The following is a 25041-nucleotide window of genomic DNA, read 5'->3' as shown; positions in this document are numbered from 1 at the left end:
CCTCTATGAAGTGAAATTTACTTTTCAAGCTGAGAAATTGTCCACTGAATATGCAGAGTTTAGAAAACAACAGGGATTTATTCGCACATTCAATTGTGAGTATGAGACCCGGGAACTGAGAGCAATGTATATGGAAGTCATGGAATTCCAGATAGCACACTCTCAAATAAGAAATATCTTACAATGGAAACAGGTAAATGTGAAGTTGACAAATATTGAGGGTTTGCAGGGACAGTAGGTGGGTTGAGGGAGGGAACAGTTCTGTTCCGCAAGCAGAACAATAGTATTGGATACAACACATAAGCTTAGGTTTCTTCATACTTTCTTTTCTTTTAATGTACTGTAGACAGGGCGGTAAGCATATCAGTGATAAAATAATACGATTAAAACCATATCATTGCACTCCCATGGCCAAGGACCCATGACTGGAGGCTGCAATTGGTGGAAGACAACTGGTCCAACACACTGGCCCCATGCAAGGCAAGACTGGTTTTGCCCCAATCTTCCTTTCTAGATATTCATTGCTCAGACTTTGACCTGACCTTGACCTGCTGCTGATCCTTCCCAGAAAGGTCTTGCATGCTGTTTCCTACCATCACTTGTTTAAACTTCTTCTGTATGCACCTGAATTCCACAGGAAGTATATATACACTGTGTATTGATTTGCAATCATTCTCCAATAAAAAAAAATCAGTCTGATAAGAAGTGAGTGTTCTCTCATATGCTACATTTTTTAGAAAAGTAGTTGTAAAGCACCACAAGAACTTATCTATTGTAAAAATTCCTTATCAATTCCTCATAACATGGTGAAAACCGATACCCTACAGCTCTTTAACGTTGTTTTCTAGGATATAGGGAACAAGGGGCATATTCATAAGGAATTATCACCATGTAAGAATGCAAGATAAAAGTCACTTTGCTGTGATTTTTCCATGTCAAAAAAAAAAATAACATGATCATGAGACCACTATTTGTGAAATGGAAATTCCCCTCAAAAAACTTGAATCCAAACACGTGACTACTCTTAGATTTTTGGACAGTGGCCTTAGATAAGCACAATGTGCTTATTACAAATCTCTGCACTGAGATATATCTCCCAGATTGCTTATATAGGCAATTAACATTAAGTATGTAGATACAGGTATATTATAAGCATTGTGGACAATTTCAGATTTTAATAAGAGGTTCGTGAATGGGTGCATGATAACGACACCAGATTGCTGGCCTTGCTTCAAAGGAACAAGACACGATTAAGAATCTAAGATGAAAAAGTGAACTGATTGTTGTTAATACATAAGAAAAGATAGCACACAGAACTCAGATTTTAACACACACACACACAGACACACACACTTGGGTAAAAATACCTCTTGCTTTAATTGTTAAGAGGGTCATGCTCAACTTTTTAAAATTTGGTTGCTTAAAGTTAGGTGTAAAAGGTTTTTTTTCCAATTTTCAGTCTTCAATTCACGGAACTAGTCTAGTTTTATGAACACCTGTATTCCTTTGGGTCCCTTGTTTATGTCTGTAAACTTCTGATAATACAAAAAAACAGCACCAACAGCTGCCTTCTGTGTTTTGAAAAACCAAGCTTCCCTTTTCTTTTTAAAAAATCTTCGATCTTCTGCACTTTCCTAAGCACAACCTCTTTTGGACATGTAGGACAATCATCCATGATCTAGTAAATGGTAACACATAATTTCACAATATTCTTTAACTATTCTTTTGCTGGAATGTTTACATCTTAATGCTAATACGAAACTACTTGGCTCATCTTTCCAATACGTTCCACTACAATATTGGTGGCTATGGCGAGCTCTTCCTACACAATGTGAAGATTGTGTGTATTTTCCACCCTCCTACAGATGAGAAAGGGATCTAGTTCCCAAAATACATAAATACAAATCCAGGCATCTTGCGTCAAGACAACAATACACATTTTACAATCTAAAAGAAACAACACTATCTCAATGACACACCTCTGCATGCAAGTATACTGCAGCATCTGCACTAGTGGTTTCCCTTAAACATAAGCACTCTAACATATGCATATTCACCAGGAATCTTCATGCTGTTCACACACTTCTTAGTGCAGGAGTAAGCACACATTCTAAGTGCAGGAATGACTACACAGGACCCTTTCCACATGCTCTCTCACCTTTGTCTGGGCACTCACCTAGAACCATGAACATACTTGTCATTAGGATTCAGTTTACATGTCCTATAACTTCTCTCAAAACTGGAAGTTTGAAATACATTTTGCTTTTTACTGAGACGTATACAACAGGTCTTATATTCGCCATTTCCCTATAAGGAAACTAATTCAATTCCGTATTTTTCTTCTACTGACACTTCAAACTTTCTGTAAAGTGTCTAACCTCGTTGCTGAAATAAATCCACATTTCCCTACCAAATTATTGCATACCTTACTCATAACACCTGTGAACATTTTTGTGCCTGAGGCAGTACAGAAAATTGCAACCCACTCCCAGTCAGGGTGCACTATATTCAAGACTAGTCAGACCATAGAGACAGGAATTGCCACAGTACCTCACTTTTTCAGTAACAATACAATAATAAATGAAAATAACAAATTGCTTCCCTTTCATGACACCCAAAACCAGCTGCCTTAGGCAGATGCTTCATTCTTCCTAACAGCAGGACTGACCCTGGCCGCCATTACAATAACTGACCCAAACCAATATGTAAAAATTTCAGATACCTAATGAGAGCTTTAAATGGGATACCTATGGTTTAATTGTGGCAAAGTAAATGATTGGACAGATGAACCTGACAGACTCATTTTATTTTACTGATATAGGATGGAATTCACCAGTAATTTCTCCCATGAGTTCCCCACCAAAATAAGTGAGAGCTTTACTAAAAATTTATTGGTGGATTTGGCCTTAATGTACTACTAAAACAATATTTTTAATCAGAAATTGCAAGGTGCCTTTATTTCATGGAGACGTGATATACTTATGATATGCATTTCCTGAATGCTTTGGCCCAGTGTTGAAAATCCCAACCCAGCTTTCTACCAAAATGGCGGATTCATACTAAAAACGGAAGCAATAAATGTGAGTGGCTCATACTGCTTCCATAAAGTGAGCCTGCAGTGAAATCCACAGGCCATCCACCATATAATAAAAGCAGGAAAGCAAAAATGCTTCTTTCCTGTTTTCCTGGAGAAACATAAGCTGGGCCTTGGTTTCTGTTTTACCAAGAGATTGCCAAAAGAAATGTTTTTACAAAAGCTGGTAGCATTTGGAGGCTACTAAAAGTAGCTCCTTACTGGAATGCAAGTCTCCAGGCGATTCAAGTAATAACATCCCCGCTTGCTTTTTGAATTGTGTGCCTCCCCCCCAATGTGCCATTTTTACTCATTCCAGTTTCTCAGAGCAGAGGCAGAATGGCAAAGAATGCTCAGCTCTGTCAGCTGCCCAAACTAATCACCCTCTTGCTCATTTAAAAGCCCCTCTGCAGATTGGCACATATGCTTTGGTTGCCTCCATCTTCCATCTTGGCTGGGATCCAAACTGTCCTATGGGATTTGAAGATTATTTTTGAAACTGAAGTCAGCTTCAAAAGCTGTTTCCCATGTTGAGCCAGGTCTCTCCCCCCCCCCTTTGGGCAAATGCCAGTTTTATGCTCCCTGCACCATGGCACACAAAACTAGTTGGAGCCATTTTGGATCCTGGGCTTTCACATTTTAGGGATTCAGGACACGAACATGACAACCAAACTATCCACTTTTATTCTGATTAATAAAAACAACACCTGTGCTAATATTAATACAGTTGTAACAATTGTTTAGCTTTCCCATAGCTCTGTCTGTATAATGATTTATGGTAACTCATTTTTAAAATATATAAATAAAACAGTTCTATAGCAACCTTGATCAGATCAGATTCCAGGGTGCTGTACAGCATTTGCCGATCCTAATGGAATTATATTATAAATCCTCATATCAGCTCTGAGACAGTTGCATTTCTTGGCTCAAACATTAAATAGCACCCTCTCCATATCACCACAATCGAGCACTGGTGTCCGGCAAGTCATTAGACCAGACAGAAACAACAATACCACACTGTTACTCCTCCTCCTCTGATGTGTCACTCATCAGAGTATTTTATCCTTTTGGAATTGGACTCTTTATGGAATATTTTTCTGTTAGCCATACCGTTCCGTTGCTTGCATTTTGTACACCAAAGAGTGCCATCAAAAATAATAAACATTGCTGAAGACATCAGAACGGCTGGCCTTGTTCAATGATCCTGTTTCTAGTGAGGCATATCTTATGGGCGACTAGGGGGGGTGCGGGGGCAGGGATAACCCCTCTGATTAACATAGGGGTGCTTTTTCAAACTTGTGCTTTAAACAGCAGAGCCTCTAAGGAGCATGGCCATCAGAGCAGCCTTGTGTCAAGTCTGAATACACTCACTCAAGATGTAATTAATGCCAATATCCCTAGCAATTCAAGCGCCTAGTAACAGCTCAGTCTTCTGCCTTTGTTGTGGAAGCCTTGTATCTGTGCACCACTAAGGGCTGGATTTAGATGCATCTTGTACAGCCACTTTATGTGCTTTTGGTGTAATTAAACAAGAATTTAATCTGTGAAGAACAATCACAGAGTTCTTACCATGGCAAAACAAGCACAACAGCTGGAATCCAGGTAGACTGGCACACATGTGCAAAGGACTTTTGTGTGCACAGAGGTGGGCAGGGTTGAAGGGTTTCCTGATTTATTTATTTTTTTGTTCAGCCCCTTGTACTTAATGGAATGCTATGCTGGTGTGTTTCCTAACCTTTGGAGACAGGTTTTTTTTTTTTTAGGATGGGTGGGTCTGTAGGAGGAAGGTGGGGTAAGTGGGGATTGAAGCCATGCACACATAGAAGAGAGAACATGCCTCTCTGGATCCCAGATTTAGGATTTCAATACCTCCAAGCAGTGTTATTCAGGTGTCACTCAGACTGCCTTCCCTACAGAACTGAATTTTGCAACACCTAGGACACAGGCAATAAAGTGTGCACTTAATAGGTACCTGAACATCACTTGTTCCTTCCCTCTCTCTGTGTACTAAGGCAGGCCATAAACACCTTTCAAAACCAATAAAAAAATAAACAAACAGCAACACTGTTTTCAATATGGTGTCTCAGGTAGTTTTACCCAGGAAGTGTAAACCACTACTCAGAGCCAGGTGAGTAGACTAAAGAGAAAAAGGTTAGGTGACACAGGAAAGATCTAAAATAAACAAGAGAGAAACATAATATACCACATTGCATTCTGTGGACTGTGCGGAAGGAACTGTAGACATTTGTTGCGTATTGTTTGGAGGCGTCTCTGAAGCGTCTGGAGAAAGCCTAGGTGGATGTTGTTGGCTTTCAGGCGCCGCTTTATTATCAGGGATGGGAGCTATCTGAATGGAAAGAGATGCTTTGTGTATCTCAGGTACTGGGTTACAAGCAGGTGAGACAGGCCTCCGTGGAGTTGCTGATGCTTCAACAGGCACAGGCTGCTGCTGTGTACAAGAAGGAATACTACTAGATGCACTTCGTGCCCTAGTTAATTTCAGGGCAGAAACTCTACGTTTTTGACCTGGTTGTTTGTGGCCTTGGCGGAAACTTGTTCTAATTCCAGCTATTGTTTTTGTGCTGTAAACAGAGGCCAGTGGCTTAGTGGTTTTGTGTGTGTAGGACACACTGCTGTTAGATTTTTTAGAATAAACTGCCCTCCGTATAAACTCCTTGTTAGTACAGTGGTCGGCATCAGGAGATTTCTTAGTTTGTTTGGTTGTTATGGACCGGGAGTTAATTTCGCCCTTCTTGTGACTAGTTATTCCAGATCTGCTCAAACTTTCTTTCCTAGGAGGAAGTGGGGGGCCCTTGGGTGCCAAAAGCATCCACGCAACAAAATAAATATTACAGGAGAAAGAGAGAAAGCAAAACATTAGCAGGAAAGTAAACAGAGATAAAACGTGTCACTTCTTAAATAGAGATACCGACACAAATCCAGCCAATGGTTTTGAATCAGGCCTCAACATTCTTCGTCATTCCAGATTGTAAACATTTTATTTTGATGTTTGGAAAGCCAGGATGCGTATATTAATTGCAAATTCACTGTGAGGTCAATACTGACCCATTAATATGAAGCATCCCCCTCTTGGGATCAATATTGCTAGTTATCACCTTTAAATTATAGAGATGAAAATTAACAAGATAGATCACTGGAACCAACAGACTGTTCTGAAGGAAATTAATGTATAGACCCTTAAATTTTCTGGTCTACAGTAATAGAAACAGTGTGTGTGTGTGTGTGTGTGCATGTGCGGGGGAAAGTATCTTAAGTAATTTGTAGAATGGATAAATGTTTCAAATTTAAGTCAAACTCTATACTTCGGGCTACAAAAAATAAACTGTGCTGTTGTTCCAACACCAGGCATATGTTTTAACCTGATGAACAATGCATAGCTGTGCTTTATTCCTTGAAAGGAATTCAGTGCATGAGTGAAGCAGCAGCTGTGCATCCAAACCACTATTTGTATGCATAGCCAAAACAGAGGTCATACTACAAACCAATGCAATAATGTCAGGAAAGCACCCAAAAAGCAATCATCAAATGGAAACTGCATCTCCTTACTTCACGAAATCACAGTATTAAACTTTAGAATTTCATATAATCTCAGAGTGTGAGTCTGCATATCTGCCATTTTACCTGAGCTGGCGATCTCTTTTCTTGTAGGTTTGGCCGGACACTTCGAAAGCCTTTTGCTGCAAGAGAGGAGCTGCTAGTGTCGCCATTCAGTGTTTCTCTACTCCCACTGTTAAATGATCTCCAAGCTTTTATATGAAAAGAAATCCAAGCAATTTTATTTCTGACAAAAGCTTTGCTTTGATTATGTCAAGTAACTGAAATGAGCTCTACAGTGACTGGAATCAACATAATATAGATGATGTGGCACAAACATGAAAGAAGTCTAAGGGATATAACGCACATACGCCAATAACAAAGGGTACATTCATACTATTTGCAGCCATTCTGCCAGACTACAGCAGAGGAAGATGGTGGACAGGTGCCAGCCCATTCCATTGGCTCAGTTGGAACCAATTGCCATTTGGATCTTCTTCTCCATAACTATCTTCCTAAGTGGTTAGGCATTCTGGTCATTAATGTGACTTTATGGGGGGGGGAGTGCCTGTTGTTGCTTGTTTTGCTGTTCCCTCTCTATCCTCCCCTGCTTTAAATCATGCCCTGTGCTATTTTTCTAGAAAAAGAGGTCCCAGAACTCACCTCCCTTGTTCTCTTTTAATGGCGCCCACCTGAGAGGTGCTGGAACTGAGTTCCAGTACGTTATGGCTGAAAAAAAATCCTAATGGACTGTAGGCCTACAGGCACAGGCTATGTTGTTTTTATAATAAATATGTATAAAATGCCTGGGAAGCCAGAAGCAACGCTGCTGTGCTCCTGACTAGGTCAGGATTTCATGATGGTGTTGCTTTCTATTGTTTTTCTTTATATCAGTCTCTTAATCCCAAAGTCTTTTACCCAATTTACCCACTGAATTCAAGGGCACTTGAAATTAGGGTATATGTATGAGATTGCACCGTAAATATAGTGTAGCTGTATATGCCTGGCAAGTGAGGAGTCCAGGTCCCAATTGCCTCTGGATTATGAAGCTTAACTAGGGGGCCCTGGGCAAATCAGTACTCTTCAGCCAAATCTATGCTTTAAAGTAGCTGTGTGCATAAAATGAGATAAATCCCACACATGAATTATAATTGTTGGGAGAGGAAAGGCTAGTTCTAGATTCTTCAGGTAACACTAAAAAATAAATAAATGCTCAAATCGGAACAACATTCTCAGATGCTCCAATCCATAATAATGTCGTTTACTTATTTGCCACACTTGGTCTGTTTTTTACATGCATCTGCCCTCAGTCACTTCAGGAGAATGCATGGGTACTCCATTTGTACAAGCCTCCTAGATGTAGCTTCCAGCAAAAATGGCTGCTCCCATTACTTGTTTGGCCACTAAATGATACTCAAGAGATCTATGGATTCCTTGTGCTGCAGAAGCAGCAGTCAATGGCATGGAGTGGGGTGAGGAAAACTTGCAGCACAATGATATGTCATATGTTGAATATTCCTAGGGAAAACTCACAGGGCTGGTATTTTTTCATGGCATTTCTGTGGCATTCATTGAACAACAGGTATAAGTTGGAACAAAGCTTATATTTCCAAATTTAAATTTTGTCATAGGAAGATGCTTCCTGCTGAATCAAACCATTGGTCCACACAGCTCAGCAGTGTGCATACCAATTGGCAGCAGCAATCAAGGGTGTCAGGCAGGAATCTTCCCCAGTCATATTTGCAGTGCTTTAGGTTTGAATTTAGGACCTTTTGCATGCAGAGCCTGTGTTCTACCTCCAAACAGTGATTTGGGTGTAAGGGTATAGTTTCCCTTTGGCTCAGATGCTTGGCAAACACCGACTTAGAGAGGTGAAGAAACACAAAGCGTATATACTTGGCTTCCTTTAGGAAGATGGAAAAAATTCAGAACTATAAGCTATCCAAAAGAGATGCGGTAGGATTAGACTGATCGCTGCAGCTAGCAGCTTTATTGTTGGCTAAAAGGACCAGTAAAGCCCTTATTAACTGAAAGCTGTTCCAAATTATATCTCATGCAGCAGTATAGTCTTTCTGGTGTAAGGTTACAGAATTGCCCATTCTATGCCCACTGGCACCTTAAAAACCTTCTGCTATACACCTGCAAGAACAGATTTCTTCTGTTTAGCTACCACTTCATAACTGAAGATAATGAGTGCTTTCTGCTCTAAATTACATAGAAATGTTGGTATATAATGTAGGGTCTTTTTGGATGAGTGGTCTGTATTTAAAAAAAGCCATTAAGAAAGCAAAAATTAGGTTATCGTCCATTATATAAAGGCCAGCAAATGTAAAAGAAAGCCTTTCACACATATCAAAAGTATTTAGTTCAAGATTTAGAGTCTCAAAATTAGTACAGTTTGGCTAGAAAAACAGTGGGGAAAGGGTTTAAATGCATGCCTTATTTATTCCACTCACAGCGTTGTTATATTCAGCTTAAAATAACAGCAACCTATTTACCTGAATCTGGTGACTGAGAATCAAGTCCTAAAGAAAGAGAACATCAAAGTTAATATGTGGAAAGTACACTTAGCATTCCTACTTTATGCTTTGATACCACTGTGGTAGACAAGGGGTAATTCACTTACCAAAAATTATTGGCACACATACTTTAATGTCTCTTGCTATACCGGCATATGTAGCCAAGGATCTTTCCCCCCCTAAAGACCACAATCTTAAGCACATTTAAGTTGGGCATAAGTACTGCTGAGCTCTGAAGTAAATTTTGCTAAGTAAATATGCACAGCATCAGGCTGAATGGCTCATTATGCCATTTTTGCTTGGTCAAAGAGCCCTCTAACCTTCATTAAAGTTATGTGGCCCATAACAAGAGTGAGCAAGCACAACACAACAGCACTTTTGCTTCAATTTCACACTGGTTCAGCTTGGATGAGACATTAAACCATAGTTTAGCACTACACAAGTGAGCATCAGACACATACACTCCTTTTCCCTCTATGTTCAGAAGGATATAATGACCACAGTGCCTTCCTAACCTAGCATTACCTATGGTTTATTAACAACCCAATATCATAAACGTATGTGCAGACCAGGGGAATTGGACCAATATGACCTTGCCAGGTCAATTTGTTTTAAGAGATGCCAGCAATAGAAAAAACCATCCAAATCTCAAGGTAACTAAAAGCATTTTGGGACAAGTTAGGGGGAAATTAAACTAAGGCAGGCATTCTAAGGTTACTATTGTCAGAACATTGTCTGTGACCTTATTGATAGACAATGTATGAACCCCTGCCATGCTGCCCTTCTTCATAGAAATTGATTGAAATCCCTGCTCCATTGTTAGCTTTGGATTCATTATGCGAGGGTGCTTTAAGATGCATTAGAGAAAATTTTATAGACAATTGCAGAGGATCTGCTCTTTGGAATCAATCTCTTTAAAACAGCTCTATGATAGTAGTTGTAGGCTGAAAGGGCATGTTCATCATGAGGCAGCATCAAATTTACTCTCTGCAAATTTCCTTATGTGAGCTTAGTAAAAAGGTAAAGGGACCCCTGGTCATTAGGTCCAGTCTTGGACGACTCTGGGGTTGCGGCACTCATCTCGCTTTATTGGCCGAGGGAGCTGGTGTACAGCTTCTGGGTCATGTGGCCAGCATGACTAAGCCGCTTCTGGCGAACCAGAGCAGTGCACGGAAACGCCGTCTACCTTCCCGCCGGAGCAGTACCTATTTATCTACTTGCACTGTGTGCTTTCAAACTGCTAGGTTGGCAGGAGCTGGGACCGAGCAACGGGAGCTCACCCTGTCATGGGGATTCGAACCGCCAACCTTCTGATTGGCAAGCCCTAGGCTCTGTGGTTTAATCCACAGCGCCACCCACGTCCCGCTTAGTAAAGAGCTACAAAACATGCATTGATTAACTGAAATTCCACTTCTCTTCTGCTACTTATGCATAACTTGGGCGACTGGAACACAGGTAAATAAATCAATGCTTATGGCTCCACTAATTCACACTTTCTGAAGGCTAGATTTCAGGGCTACTGTGGTTCCGCTTTATTTTGTATTAGTTTTATTGCTGCTTTATTAGATAGAAATTAAATGATGCTATTCTTCTTTTTCAGTCCATGTCATTCTCTAGTTGCTTTCCAGAGCTATTGTAATTGAATATAAGATTGTAAGAAGACTTTTCTCAACTTTACAATTAAGGTGGCTATTAACAACACTAATGATTTGTAGCTGGAAATTTTACTGAGATCTGTTTCTGTTGATGAATATTCGTCTAGGTACGTTACATTATATTGCATAATTAATCTGTATACGATGAAAGGCCAGGATGACGAAGCGAGAGTTGTCACCTTAACATTCTTCATTTTCCCGGGCTACTGCCAAATGCAAATCTTTAAAAAGCTACTTTTAAATGTTTATAGCAAAATGGACACAAACCTTTAAGTCCAACATGGTTTCTATTACAGGTACTTTGGCATTGGAAACCTTTTAAAAACTGTAAGCTGCACTGACTTAGCAAAACTTACCCAAGGGTAAAATTCAATGGCCAAACTCACATTAATTTCTGAAACCTGGTTTATGTTTTCTAACAGCCAAAGGGAAGGATTTCAACCCAGCATTCTGAAGAGTACTGCGGATATTGTAAATGCTACATTGCTTCCAATTTCGCGATGGTGCATGAAAACATCTTCCTATAAAAATTTGGCCTGGCATTCATATATCTTGTAATATATACTGACTGGCGTTACAGGACACTTGCGCTGTCATTTTATAGAGAATATTATGGTACTTTCCTTCTTCCATTCCCAAGGGATTTCAATCAGTTTCTAGCTAAGCAACCACAGTGATAAAATAGAAAAAATGAATTAGCACTACTAACTTAGTCCCACTTAAAAAATTATGTGCCATTGTTCGTACACTGCCAGAGACATCAGTGCATAGTAGAAGTGTGGATGGATACCCCATATCTCCCCTCTGTTCTTTAAAGAACACCTCTGCTTGATTATGGCACCAGCTCACATGATCACTCTCCCTCAAATGGGGGTGGGGGAGGAAAGCCCATTTATTTCAATGGGTCTACTCTGAGTATGATGTGGTTGCACACTACTCAAAAGCTATTATTTCACATGAGCTCTGGTATGGAAAATAAGTTCTGGGGCTGAGCCCAGATAAGCTCTTCTTCAAATTAAGGCATGTGCACTGCTGGTCTAGTTCTCAGTAGACACAGCCCAGAATGCCTGGGAAGTTCCCACAAGGACATAGCTTAAGTTTACATCAACAGGACAGAAACATTTCGTAATAACAGTTGTGAGCAGCAGCTGCAGCCATATTCATTATCAACCATTATATTCAGCTCCAACACTGTACAGAAACCATGCCACAATGGCACCCAAGTGGGACATTCCATGGTTAATAGTTAATACCTGCTGTCAATAGGTTTGGAGAACTCTGAACTCTCTTCACGGCTGTTAATTTGACAGACATGGCAGCACGTCTGCGAGCACACCCACCACTATCTGAAAGCACAAAATGACACAGGCCCACAACATAGAGAGAGCAAGCACATGCAACACAGATCAAGTGGAGTTAAGTGAACTATGTAAATGTGGACATAGAACTCATGCGGTTAGAAATTGCTGTTGATCTTCTGGGTTTTGTACATACATACCGAAGAGCTGGGGAAGCTGTAGTTAATTATTACTGCCATTCCAAAGAATACCCAAGCCAAGATAGATTTATCATGTGCTTTCCAGTACTGGAAAGACCACTTGTGTGTACCTAACTCACCACAAAAAGACTAAAACGGAAGATCAAAATTGACAGAACATTACTTTTTCAATAAAGAACACACTGCGTGGCCCTAAAAGAGATCTGAGTCATAAAGTAGGATTTGTTGTATGATTTGGTATGTTCATTCATGGAATACTTTGGTACAGATTACTAAAATTGGTGTCTTCCCCCTATGTGTAACAGGAGATATCTAGGAAGAAACTAAATTGTGTTGTTACAGGACCCTCTCCTTCTAAGTGTCTTCCAGATAAGCTAGATAGATAAAAGAGAACATTTTTAGTTCATTTAAATGTGGTACAGAGTGGGGAGAAGACTCCAATCCTCTAGAATGCCACATTTTAAATGTCTGGCAGTTCTTTGTATCTTCCCTTTGACATCTGTGTCTATACCCTGGATGGACAATGATGAATACAAAGGTCCTGAATTCATTTTGTTCCCTGAAATACATGGGGCATTATTAACTGCAAAGTTGTCTGCATGCGCTTTTGGCCAAACTGCAGGCAGTAGTGCTCTCTACCCCCAAGGTATTTGCACATTGCTGAAACAGGCAATCCTGGGTAAGTTTGCTCCTAAGGTTGGATGGGCCTTGCAAAGCAGAATATAGCTGAAGGGACAGCAGAAAACTCAACCATCCTTTGCGTGCATTGGATCCAATCAAAATCCCATCTCAGCAATTTCTAGCTGCTCAATCAGGTGTAATTTATGTGGCCCGTTCTTTGCAAGGGAACAGCCAAGTCAGCAACATGATGGTGGGCCATGTTTAAAATTGCCAGCTCAGGGAATGTATGCTCTTTGTAGTCAGCTGAAGGAGAGCATCTATTGTGAGACAAATTTAGAATAAAGCTGCCGATAACAGGAAGTTCATATTGGGTGTCTTAAATACATGGCAACTATACACCCCACATACTACATGGCACAATCTCTCACTGCATAATTATACGAAGTTCAAGAGTTGTGGTGATCAATCCTAATCCTATGCAAGGACAAGGAATGTGTCTACACAGAGCATGTCTGCTAAAGGTAAAGGGAAGCCCAGCTTCAATTGATCACAAATTCTCTGCTGCTGCAAGCCAACGGTTATTCAGCACCAAGGGCAGGTAACTTTAAGAGGAAAGAATCCATGCAAATTCATTAATTTGAGTATTCAGTACATTGAAGAGTGGGCTTCCTATCAAAAGTGGGTGGAATACGGAGCAGTGATGGTGGCAGAAGGAAGCCTCTAGAGTGCATGCTATCGTTAAGTTCAAAAAAATGCTCTTCAAAACTGTGGGTGGTCTTCCTTTGCCTGCTGCTGCGTTACAGAAACATATTGGATAAACTGCAAGAAGTTTGCATCATCATGATTTAACAGTAACAAAGTTAAGCCTCAAAGATTTTTGCAGTCTCTGAGGGCTGTGTGTATGTTTGCTGTGGTTTGTATTTATGTCTTTCATTTATTATATAACAGCTGGCTTCTTTAACATTTTTAAATTAGATGCATTTATCACACATATTTTCCCCATACATTCCTGCCTAAAATATTTATTGGAGGACACTAAAGATCTATTTTAGCAAATTGCGTTTGACCCATTCATTATCCATCTGTGAAAAAAAGGCAGTGAGTCTGCAGATTGCCCAGACATTTTGTGGTGAAGAGTCCTTCCACTATATAAATTCTTTGAAATTTTGTCTGCTTAGAAGCCACCAGGATTTATGCACAGCTTGGACAACAACTCACTTTAAGTTTAAATGCTTGGATTTTAGCCAATTTTGGGTGCAACACTAACCCCACTTACCTGGGAGTAACCCCCATTGAATCCAATGGGGCCCATTGGATTCAATGGGACTTACCTCTAAACAGACATTGTTAGAATTGTGCTGTTAGTCACACTGGAGATAGCGGCACCACTAAGAGAAGCTATTCCTCGGTGTTAAGGATATACTTAGATTCTGTCTTGGAAGTCAATAGGATTTGGGCCAGTTCTTATGTTACAGCTACAACATGGTTGCCACTCCCCCAGCGATGTAGGATTGCAGAAACTGCACCAGTGTGTGTGTGTGTGTGTGTGTGTGAGAGAGAGAGAGAGAGAGAGAGAGAGGTAGGACAGCCATTCTCAACCTTGGTTCCCCAGGTGTTGTTGGCTTACAACTCCCATCATCCCTGACCACTGGTCCTGCTAGTTAGGGATGGTGGAAGTTGTAGTCCAACAAACATCTGGAGACCCAAGGTTGAGAAAGAAGCAAACACACTGATCAACATTTGAGGTCTTGCTTCAAGTTCACTGCTGACTTAAGTTCAGAGGGAGGGTATAAGGAACACAATCTTTTTGGTCAAGGTGCCAATGCTCTGAAATACTCCATCAATTTATGGCTTCCAGAATCTGCTGAAAACTTAGCTCTATAAAAAGATTATTATTTTTTTGCAGAAGCTTAACTGGTAACTTGTTCTCTAGGATGATTCTATCATAATTTTATCACCCCCTTTGATAGTGTCTTGATTATTTCTATCACTCTATTGTTAGTTGATTTGAGCTCCCCCCCAGTGAAAAAAAAGCAGAGTATAATTTTTCTAAAATACATAAATATGGTAATCCAAACAGGATTCATGATCATCGCTAACTACCACATTTTCTGACCCATGATTAATGTCTCAAAAGGCAAGTATGCAATGTATCCTAAACTGAATTTTAGGAATATGAATAGGTGTTTAAAAATGCACCAATAAATATACGAATTTTCAGCAAAGTATGACTGTGATCCTATACAAACTTGCCTGAGAGTAAGCCCCATTTAATTCAATGGAGCTTACTTCTGATGTCTGGGATTGCACTGTAAGTCACAGTACAATCATTTTAGAATTAAACAGCACACCATAAACACAAGTGTATTGATTTATGCCACTGTGTTGGACTATGTACATGTGCATTGTGCCCCAATATATTTTACTAAATACCGGTACCAGAAAATATATTGAAATGGAACACACATGCATATGCATGTATAAATCCATATATTTATACATAGCAGCACGTATAAGTAGATACACATAGATAAGTCATCTACATTTTTTTACAGTTATTATTTGAAGCATATTAGGATAGTTCTACTTGCATTTGAACAATATGCTTAATGAATGAGTTTAAACTTAATATCCTCTGCCCCACCATAGAAATTGCATACCTGTATTCATTGTGACTCTGGATGATTTGCTGTTGAAGTCTTCAGTTTTCCTATAAAATACAAAAGCAATCTATTAATTTATCACAAGGACATAAAATGTTTTTGAGGTGGTGGTGGAGGTGATAAAGGAGAGTTACTGGTAACTACATCTCGTCAATGATTGCTGTATTTGGCTTTCATTGGGTGGTGGTAGGCCCCCAATATGCTTCTATTCATAATGCAATTGTGATGTTTGACCCTCTGTTGGGTTCTAATCTAAACTTTGTCCGTAACTGGAAAGGATACCCTATTTGGGCTGCAATCCCAAAAGGAGAATATTCTCTAGAACACAGCATGGCATTTCTGAGGAAACATTCCTGGAACGGCATTGTATATTGTCTAAATTCACACTTCCAAAATTGTCCATAGTTTAAAGACATTTATTTATTAGAACAGTTTTTACTTAATTTTTAATATATGCAACCCTTCAGCCTGAATAGTATAACATAAAAGACCAAAACCACAACTTAACATATAAGTATCAAATAAAACCCAAAGAATTTTGATAAAATAAACAGTAGCAGCAACAACCCCCCGTAGTCACGCCAACAAAACAGTACAGCTTTCATGATCCAAATGCCTGGACAAATAGTAAAGTCTTCACTTACACTTAAAAATGTCAACTGTGGGGGAAGATGTGATGCCCCCCACCAGGAGCAAGTTCCATAACTAGGGATGCCCCACCAGTAAGGCCCTCTCTCAAGTTACCACCCTCCTAGCTTCTACTGTGGGTGGGACAATCAGCAGGGTCTTTCTTGCTCACTGCAGCCCTCAATCAGGTGAATGTACAGTGGTACCTCGGGTTAAGAACTTAATTTGTTCTGGAGGTCCGTTCTTAACCTGAAACTGTTCTTAACCTGAAGCACCACTTTAGCTAATGGGGCCTCCCGCTGCCGCTGCGCTGCCAGAGCACAATTTCTGTTCTTATCCTGAAGCAAAGTTCTTAACCTGAAGCGTTATTTCTGGGTTAGCGGAGTCTGTAACCTGAAGCGTATGTAACCTGAGGTACCACTGTATTGAGGGGAGAAACAGCAGAGACCAAGGCTCTGTTTTGTACTTTTGTAAAAAAAGACCATGAGGTCATATGTTGGTTTTTACAAGGTGTACATTATGTTTCAAGCGCTAATGTTGCATTTTGAATGTGGTTAGGCTCAGACAGTTCTTTCTATTGGCTGTGTAAGAATTACTGCTTCTGAAGACATCGATTCAACACAGTAAAAATCACTGAGTGCAAGGAATGCTGAATCAGGTCCCAACCGAGCCAGCCAGATACTTAACATGCACTGAAAGCAAATTATAAATACATTAATCCAAGAAGTTGGAAGGGTTTCAGCATCTGTGGTATTCTGTTTGGGGACTTGATGCTCCATGGCATTCAAAACACAAACGAATACACAAACAAACAGGAAACAAGACATGAAATAGCAACTAAAAAGGAGACACAGCGATGCTATCTAAAGGCTGATAAAATTGCTTTTAACTACGGATGATGTTGTGACTCTGTTTATTGCACATAGTGCTGAAGTAAGCAAAACTGTGTCAGGAACACAGGTAGGTGCTACCGGTGATGTTACATCCATCAAGGATTCTCCCCCATCCCCTTGAATAGAATTTTGGGATTTGTCAGAAGCGTGTTGCTTCTGGGTTACCTCAGCCTATTAGCATCCAGGCACTTTGGGACAACTATTGCAGTGTTGGCTGCTGCCCATTGGGACTGGTAGAACATAAGGCAGGAGGCCAACAGTAGATGCAGCTACAGGTGGAGCCAGGACCAGTGATGGTTGGAACCAACTAATTGCAGTTTTGTTCCCGTTTCTCCCTTTGATGAGTTCTGCAAGGGCAACACTGGGTCTAAGGAGGAGGAGGCTGACAGTCAGTGCCACCCTCTGAACTTGTAGGTATGAAGCCAGCAAAGAACTTGTGGTGCTAAGGGTAGATTGAGGTGGTTGGGTGCAGAGCTTTGAATGGACTCGCCTCCACTGAACTATTATACACAGCCACTGGACCATTTCTATCTGTGCAACTGGAACTTTTATAGGTGCTATCTAGGCTGGATCTAGACACATTAGCGTTGTAAACGTTATACAGGGGAATTCCTTTGGCAAAAGACTGGACTCCACAGCGCCATCTGGTATCACAGTGTATATAAAGTGCTGAGTCCCTAGTGTTCATTTTGAACCTGTTGATTGATGTTAGGCAGGGCCTCTTCATTGTACTGTTTTCAATGCCTATTACAAAAAAAGAGAATTGGTTCAAGCCTATCTAGCCATGTAAATCTGACATGCAATTCTATGTTATTTATTTTGAGCGTGTATTTTAAAAACTGATTTCATTTCCATTTTCAAAAAAAACAAATAAGGTCAACTTCTTTTTAATATCTGATTTTCACAGAAATTTTAATGTATGTTTTATGCAAGCCACTTTGAGGCTTTGATGATTAAGCAATTTATAATTTTGATTAAGTAAATAAAAATGAACAATAGGAAAGAAGCACCCCATTCTAGAAACCTATGACTCTGCAGAATGCCAGCTGGCATGAACAGGGATTCTGGTAGTAAACTCCTTGGGTTGTCAGCCTGCAAAATGCACACTGGATGCAGCCCTTTGAATCTCTCCCTAATGCAGGCAAAAAGGAGATCTGGGCTGCAGCCCCATAACCATTTGGTTCTGGTAGACATGTATAGGACTGCACTTTTAAAGGACTGTGTCCAGTGCTCAGTTTTTTACATGGTGGAAACTCCACAACTTCCACTGAACTCCCAATCACTTGGTCTTTCTACAGTGACACTCATGCAAGAAATACTGAATATGTTAAAAATAAAATAAATCAATTTATCTAACAAATAGGGAATTCTGACAATTCAATGGCCATGAAAAATATTGTCCGCATCTCAAGGGGGGGGGGGGGGGGAGGCATAATCTCCTTCATCATATTTAGAGTAAAATAGCTGCCTTCTATATAAAAGTTTTAGCACAGACCAAGGTGAATAATAAAGAAAAGGACAATTGCAGGAATTCATGGAATGTCTAATAAAATTTCTTGTCATTCAATTTAGAGAGAAACGAGACTCAAGTTAGCCCATCCAACTCTCCCCAATTATTCAAAGATTAAAATGAGAGTCCAGTCTGTTTTGTTCTATTTCAATAAACAGTCTTTGATTCTAACACTGGTTTCCTTAACAGCCACAAATTATTCCTGAAAGCATCAGATTCCTGGAGTGTTTCCTTGCTGCTGGGGAGACAGCATTTTAAAATGTTCTGTTAGCTGGGAACTGAACAAACAGTAGCACCATGAAAACAGGCTATAAAATGCAATGCTACACACCAAGCTTCAGCAAAGACACATTGAGTACAGAACTCTTTGTACAGAAGGATGTCAACATGATTTTTACTGAGAGCTTTGATTTGTTTACATAAAGTGTATTTAGCTCAGCTGAAGTTTTATACATTTTCGCTATTTGGTATTATTGTAATGCAAAAAATTAATAGTGTACATGTTGTGTTCTGTTGTGAAGATGCTGCTGCCTTGCCTTGCCTTGCCTCAGTAATGGACTGGATGAGAGCCAACAAACTGAAGCTCAATCCAGTTTAAGACTGGATGGATGGGAAGTTGCCTGCTCTAGATGAGGTTACATTCCCTCTGAAGGAGCAGGTACACAGCTTGGGGGTAATTCTGGGTCTATTGCTGTCGCTTGAGGGTCAGGTGGCCCTGGTGGCACAGAGCGCCTTCCATCAGCTTTGGCTGGTAGCCTAGCTGTGCACCTATCTGAACAGAGATAGCCTAACATCTGTTGTCTATGCTCTGGTAACCTCTAAGTTAGATTTCTGCAACTCAATATAGGTGTGTCTGCTTCTGAATATGATTCAGAAACTTCAGCTGGTGCAGAATTCAGCGGCCAGGTGGCTCATCAGGGCATGATGGTTTGAGCATATAACTGTCTGTCAATTCGTTTCTGGGCCCAATTTAAAGGGCTCAGGACCACAATACCTCAGGGACCGCATCTCCCCATTTGAACCAACCCAGACCATGCAATCATTATCTCAGGCCCTTCTTCATGTGCCTCCTCCACAAGAGGTCCAGAGGGTGGCAACATGAGAATGGGCCACAAGCTCTTCATTTGTGGAATGCTCTCTCTGGGGAGGCTAACCTGGCACCTTCATTTCATACCTTAAGATGCCAGGCAAAAACATTCCCCCTCTTCCAGGCCTTTGGCTAGTTAAACAATCTATGGCCTTTTAAACTGTGTGTGTAGGCAAAGCGTTCTTCTTGTTATTTGTCATTATATAATGTTTAATGCTGTATTGTGTTTTAATATTCAGTTGGGAGCTGCCCAGAATGGCTGGGGAAACCCAGCCAGATGGGTGGGGTATAAATAATTAAAAAAAGAAAAAAGAAAGAAAGAAAGAAAAAGTTATTATGCTATGCATTTTTGTTTTTTATTTAATATTGTAAGGCGCGTTGTGTTCTTTGGACAAAGGGCAATTTGAAAACAACAACAACAACAACAACAACAACAACAACAACAACTGGCAAATATAAACTAAGGGGGGGAATTTATTAACTGCGGTAATTTATATACTACCTCACAGTTTAGAAAAACAGTTCTAAACAGTTTACAAGCATTTCAAACAGAACACACGGACTCTATATGGACATTGGAGGAGATGGGACACCACGAAAAATCAGATGTGCCCTGCGTCTGAGACATATATTTATTACTCTACATAAACATCCAGAATTTTGTGCATTGAATGAAGAAACAAGTCTGCCACCCTTATCACCATTGAGTGACACTAGGTGATCTGATGGAAAGAATTCAAGGTAAGACAGACTGTTGTACTTAAAGGATGTGTTTGTGTTAACTGAGTATGCCTCAAGCCACTGGAAGTAGCAATGCTGGGGAGACTTTGTGCCATTACACTATCCCTTTTAAGTGAAAGCAAAGCAACAGAGCATAAAGGCATTTGACAAGCTGTGTGCTGAAAGGTGACAATTTGATCCTTGACCTTTAGTGCTGAAATATGGTAAGTCCTGTCTCTTTATATGGATTCCCCGCCACTCATGCCCAAGACATTCAAGCCATTTTTCTGAAAACCAAACCATGTGTGTCAGACCAAAAAATGTCAAGGAAGTGACACAAATTGACAGCATAATATGCACATTTTATGGGTGGTTTTTATAGCTGCAAAAATAGGTCTTTACAGTGAAGCAAATAATAAAGAGTTATTTTTAGATTCTCGGTATCTCCAATAAATTAGGGTTTATTTAGCCATTCAGATGGTGCATGCAATTTTTTTGGCTTCAAAATTAAACAGGAAGAAAACAACTTTTGAATAAACACCTACTTCACATTCACAGCCTGAAATTTGCTTTATATTATCTGGCTTCTTCATGCTCCCATGCATGCTTTCATTACCCAAAATTAATTGGACAGTGGTAATCCTTGGACATTGCTTCTTCTTTTTGTCCACATTATGTCAAAAGGGTCTGGCACATATAGATGTGCACTGTCAATTAAAAAGTGGCCAGGCACAAGCTCTCTAAAACATGGGGAACAGACTGAGAGTCCTTTCTGGTTTTGTTCGTTTATTTATTCATTTTTCTTCTTCTTTTCCCTCCATCAAAATATCAAAGAATCAAGTTGCTGCTTCTCAGACATTAGACACTGCCTTCCCTAGACGTTACAAATAGCCAGCTTAAAGTCCAATTTTGAATTATGGTGCTGGAGGAGACTCTTGAGAGTCCCATGGACTGCAAGAAGATCAAACCTATCCATTCTCAAAGAAATCAGCCCTGAGTGCTCACTAGAAGGACAGATCCTGAAGTTGAGGCTCCAGTAATTTGGCCACCTCATGAGAAGAGAAGACTCCCTAGAAAAGACCCTGATGTTGGGAAAGATGGAGGGCACAAGGAGAAGGGGACGACAGAGGATGAGATGGTTGGACAGTGTTCTCGAAGCTACTAACATGAGTCTGACCAAACTGCGAGAGGCAGTGAAGGATAGGCGTGCCTGGCGTGCTCTGGTCCATGGGGTCACGAAGAGTCGGACACGACTGAACAACAACAACAAAGTCCAATCCACAGATGCTCCTGCAGCAAATATGAATTTAATAAAAGCTCTAACAGCTTGTAATCTGTACCACGATGCCAGATTTGAAAGCCAACTCAGGAAGATGAATTGGTGCTCTAACATGGCTTCGTCCTGCTACTCTGGAGATTGCCAGAAGGTTTGGAGCAGGAGCCTTGGAGACCAGGTGCTCGTTTTCTACTCACTGGAGCACAAAGGCAGCTGGTGTCTTCTGCAAGGAAGAAATGAACCATGCAAAGCCAATGAGTTATTAAGAGAAAGATTGTGAAAATCAAGGATTGACTCTTTGCTCTCGATACTGTCAACCAGCAGAGATGGGGAAAACATAGCCAATAATTTCTTATGGACGGGAAGTGGGATTGACTCTGGTTCTCCACTTGACGCATATATGATCTACTTCGTGGATGTGTCCAAGAGGAACAATTCCCTCCCCTCCCCCAGCACTTTCCCTTAGGAAAGTCTACATCTCACTCTGAATATTTAAGTGATGAAATTTTAAAGACCCAAATTAGAACTCTTGCCATGTAAGAATGGTCAAGTTCACTTTTAGAATAGGGTAGTGACCTCGTGGCCATTCAGATGTTGTTGGGCTCCTGCTCCCGCCAGCATACTCAGCACAGCCGGTGGTCAGGATGATGTTAGACAGCATCTTCTGGTTCCCCACCCTGATTTAGAAAAGCAGCCCCTTTATGCTGCTGTGCTTGATACAAAAAGAAAGCAGATTGTATAATCAGCTGTTTAAAGAGTAACTCAAGCATGCCAGCCTCTCTCTGTCTCTGAATTAGATACAAGCAATTCCACAAAATGTTGCTTTGCCCTAGTGAGGCTCTCAAACTAAGTTTGTTGTCCGGACTATGAAGAATCTAGTGGTTTAGCAAAATGATTGTGGCAGTGGCACTCAACTTATGTGAGGTCACCTTAAGTGCTGGCTGAAAAAACCCTCAAGAATTTAGAAGCGGTAACACAATACTGTCTATGTTGTGGACACAGTGTGTGCGTGTGACCATCAAGATGGAGCTAAGCCTATTTATGTTATCAAAAACTAAAAGCTGCATGCATTATTATTAGAATCACACAACATGTCAGGGCAGTCTGTCCTCCCAAGTATGAGTCCAGTGCCCTCAAACAGTTGCAGCACTGAGCGTATTTTACATCAATCCAATGGCAATTTTGACAGCACTTGCAATTTTCAGCTACGTGAAGACCCCCAAAACTCATAGACCTTGCTTCTGCTTGTGCACACAATGCTGCCTCCTGTTTTATACCTAATATAGTCCTGCAAGTCTTGTCACTATTAAAAGCAAAATATCTGCTATTCTGGCCCCCTATAAATAGCCAAAGTAAACATGACCATGAAAATTAAACTTGGCAGGGCTGAAAAACTCACATGATTATGAACAGTTAAAATAACTGCTTGGCTTTAACAATTGCCAGCAGTTAAGCCTAAAAACCTTTGAGATTTACTTCATTTCAAGCCTGAACTGAACCAGTTATCTACTTTTTTCTTCTACCATTGTTCAGATTCAACATTTATCCATAGCTACCCTTTCAGTTTTCTCCTAATTAATTAATGATCAGGAATGTTGTAAAGATTTTATTCCAGTTAACATCTTAATTAGTGACCAGGAATAAGTTGCATCAGCATTTAGTTGCTGAAAAAGCAGAATGAATTAAAACAAAGGAAATCTGCTAATACTGTTAAGAACACTAATTCATAGAGATCTGTTGAGATAGAAAACCTTCAATAAAATGTGATTTACCAGCCAAATTAGGTCTGGAGCTAGAAGCCATGTGTGAAAAATTAAAGAAGGCATCATTCTGAAAGAGGTCTTCAGGAAAATGGAAATTTCTCTGGAGGTTGAAGGCAATTAATTATGTTTCCCATTAATATGACTCTGGAGAAATTCTGCCTGCGCTATTACATTTATTAATGCCTTTTATCCCCGATGATAGAAGCTATTACCACAGTGTGTATGCTAACTGACTGACTGACCTCTATTGCATTCATATGCAAGGCTGCTTCAATCTTTAATTTGTTTAGATTATTTGTCTTGTCCTGCCTAGAAGACTCTGCATAGGGCATTATGCATTTGAAACAAAGCCCAACAATAATAGCATGTAAAGAACTGTAATATAATAATACATGCCCAAAACATCAACAGTTAAAACTGTTGAAAAGGAGAGTGCAATCCTCTCCACAGCATCCAGTACCAGCTTCATCCTAGCACCCAGAAACCAGCTTGAATAGGATGATATTGCAACTCTCTCTCTCTCTCTCTCTCTTAGATATGAAAGTTCCTGCAGGGAATTAAGAGTTCCACAATTGTGGAAAAGCTGCCAATTTTCCAAGAACACTTTTCATTTGTCTTTTGCATACATGGCTTTGCAAATAAAGCTCACAGGCCTGAGAGCAGACCATTTTTCAGGTGGGAAAACCAAATGCAGGTTTCAGGCAGGTAGGGTGGATGAAGGCCCATAGTCTGATGTGTAGAGAGAAAATGTGAGCATCCCAGTTCAGTTTTCCGCATTTCCACATCAGTTTGTGGTTTGTTTGTTTTTGAAGTCCTCCTGAAAATTCGCCAGCATTTCAGTGCAAACCTTCTTTAATCTTTAATACTTTTGCAAAGCAACCTCTCCTAATATAATGCATTCTTGTATATTATTTTGAGTAATGTATGCACGAACACACACACACACACACTCTCTCTCTCTCTCACACACACACTTCACCATAGTATATGCATTTTTGTACACTTTTCTTGGCTGGAGAAGTATGAATCTTGAAGTATGGCTGTGTTTTGGTTGACCAGGCATGATATACATTCCAGATTCCTGGCCTTTTGCCATTGCCTATTCAACAAGGCAATGTGTTCTGTTTGCTGAACTTCAGGCTCTATATTTGCCACTTTCCAATTCAAGAAAGTCACTGAACTCAAGGGCCTCCAAGCCTATACAATGGTACCTCTGGTTACATACTTAATTCGTTCTGGAGGTCCGTTCTTAACCTGAAACTGTCCTTAACCTGAAGCACCACTTTAGCTAATGGGACCTCCCGCTGCCGCTGCGCCGCCAGAGCACAATTTCTGTTCTTACCCTGAAGCAAAGTTCTTAACCTGAAGCGTTATTTCTGTGTTAGCGGAGTATGTAACCTGAAGCGTATGTAACCTGAAGCGTATGTAACCCGAGGTACCACTGTATTTGGATATGGCTACCCACAGCCTTGGCCTGGCCCTGACAGCCAGATACCTTTCCATAGCCCAGCCCTCTTTGACTTTAGAACATCTCAGCCAGTTATCGCCAGAGGCTTTACCAGAACCACTACAAAAGCCCTT

At 40.4% G+C, this 25041-nt stretch overlaps 1 protein-coding gene across 44 annotated transcripts in view; it reads right to left on the bottom strand.

Moving 5' to 3' along the window:
- SORBS2 (sorbin and SH3 domain containing 2) overlaps positions 1–25041 on the bottom strand; it is a 181925-nt gene that overhangs the window by 65064 nt on the left and 91820 nt on the right. For 23 of the 44 annotated variants that reach the window (XM_033161252.1, XM_033161256.1, XM_033161261.1 and 20 more), the window contains 5 exons: positions 15582–15631; positions 12056–12148; positions 9127–9153; positions 6716–6840; positions 5277–5885 (listed from right to left, as the gene is read on the bottom strand). In XM_033161252.1, the coding sequence (XP_033017143.1) occupies positions 5277–5885; positions 6716–6840; positions 9127–9153; positions 12056–12148; positions 15582–15591 (864 nt within the window). In that variant the 5' untranslated portion in view covers positions 15592–15631. The remainder of the gene's footprint in view (positions 1–5276; positions 5886–6715; positions 6841–9126; positions 9154–12055; positions 12149–15581; positions 15632–25041) is intronic. The other 21 variants (XM_033161273.1, XM_033161278.1, XM_033161279.1 and 18 more) reach the window with 8 other exon arrangements.

Source organism: Lacerta agilis, chromosome 9, assembly GCF_009819535.1.
Source record: "Lacerta agilis isolate rLacAgi1 chromosome 9, rLacAgi1.pri, whole genome shotgun sequence".
NCBI lineage: Eukaryota > Metazoa > Chordata > Lepidosauria > Squamata > Lacertidae > Lacerta > Lacerta agilis.
The sequence above is the reverse complement of the archived record's forward strand: the minus strand, read 5'-3'. Positions and strand labels throughout refer to the sequence as shown.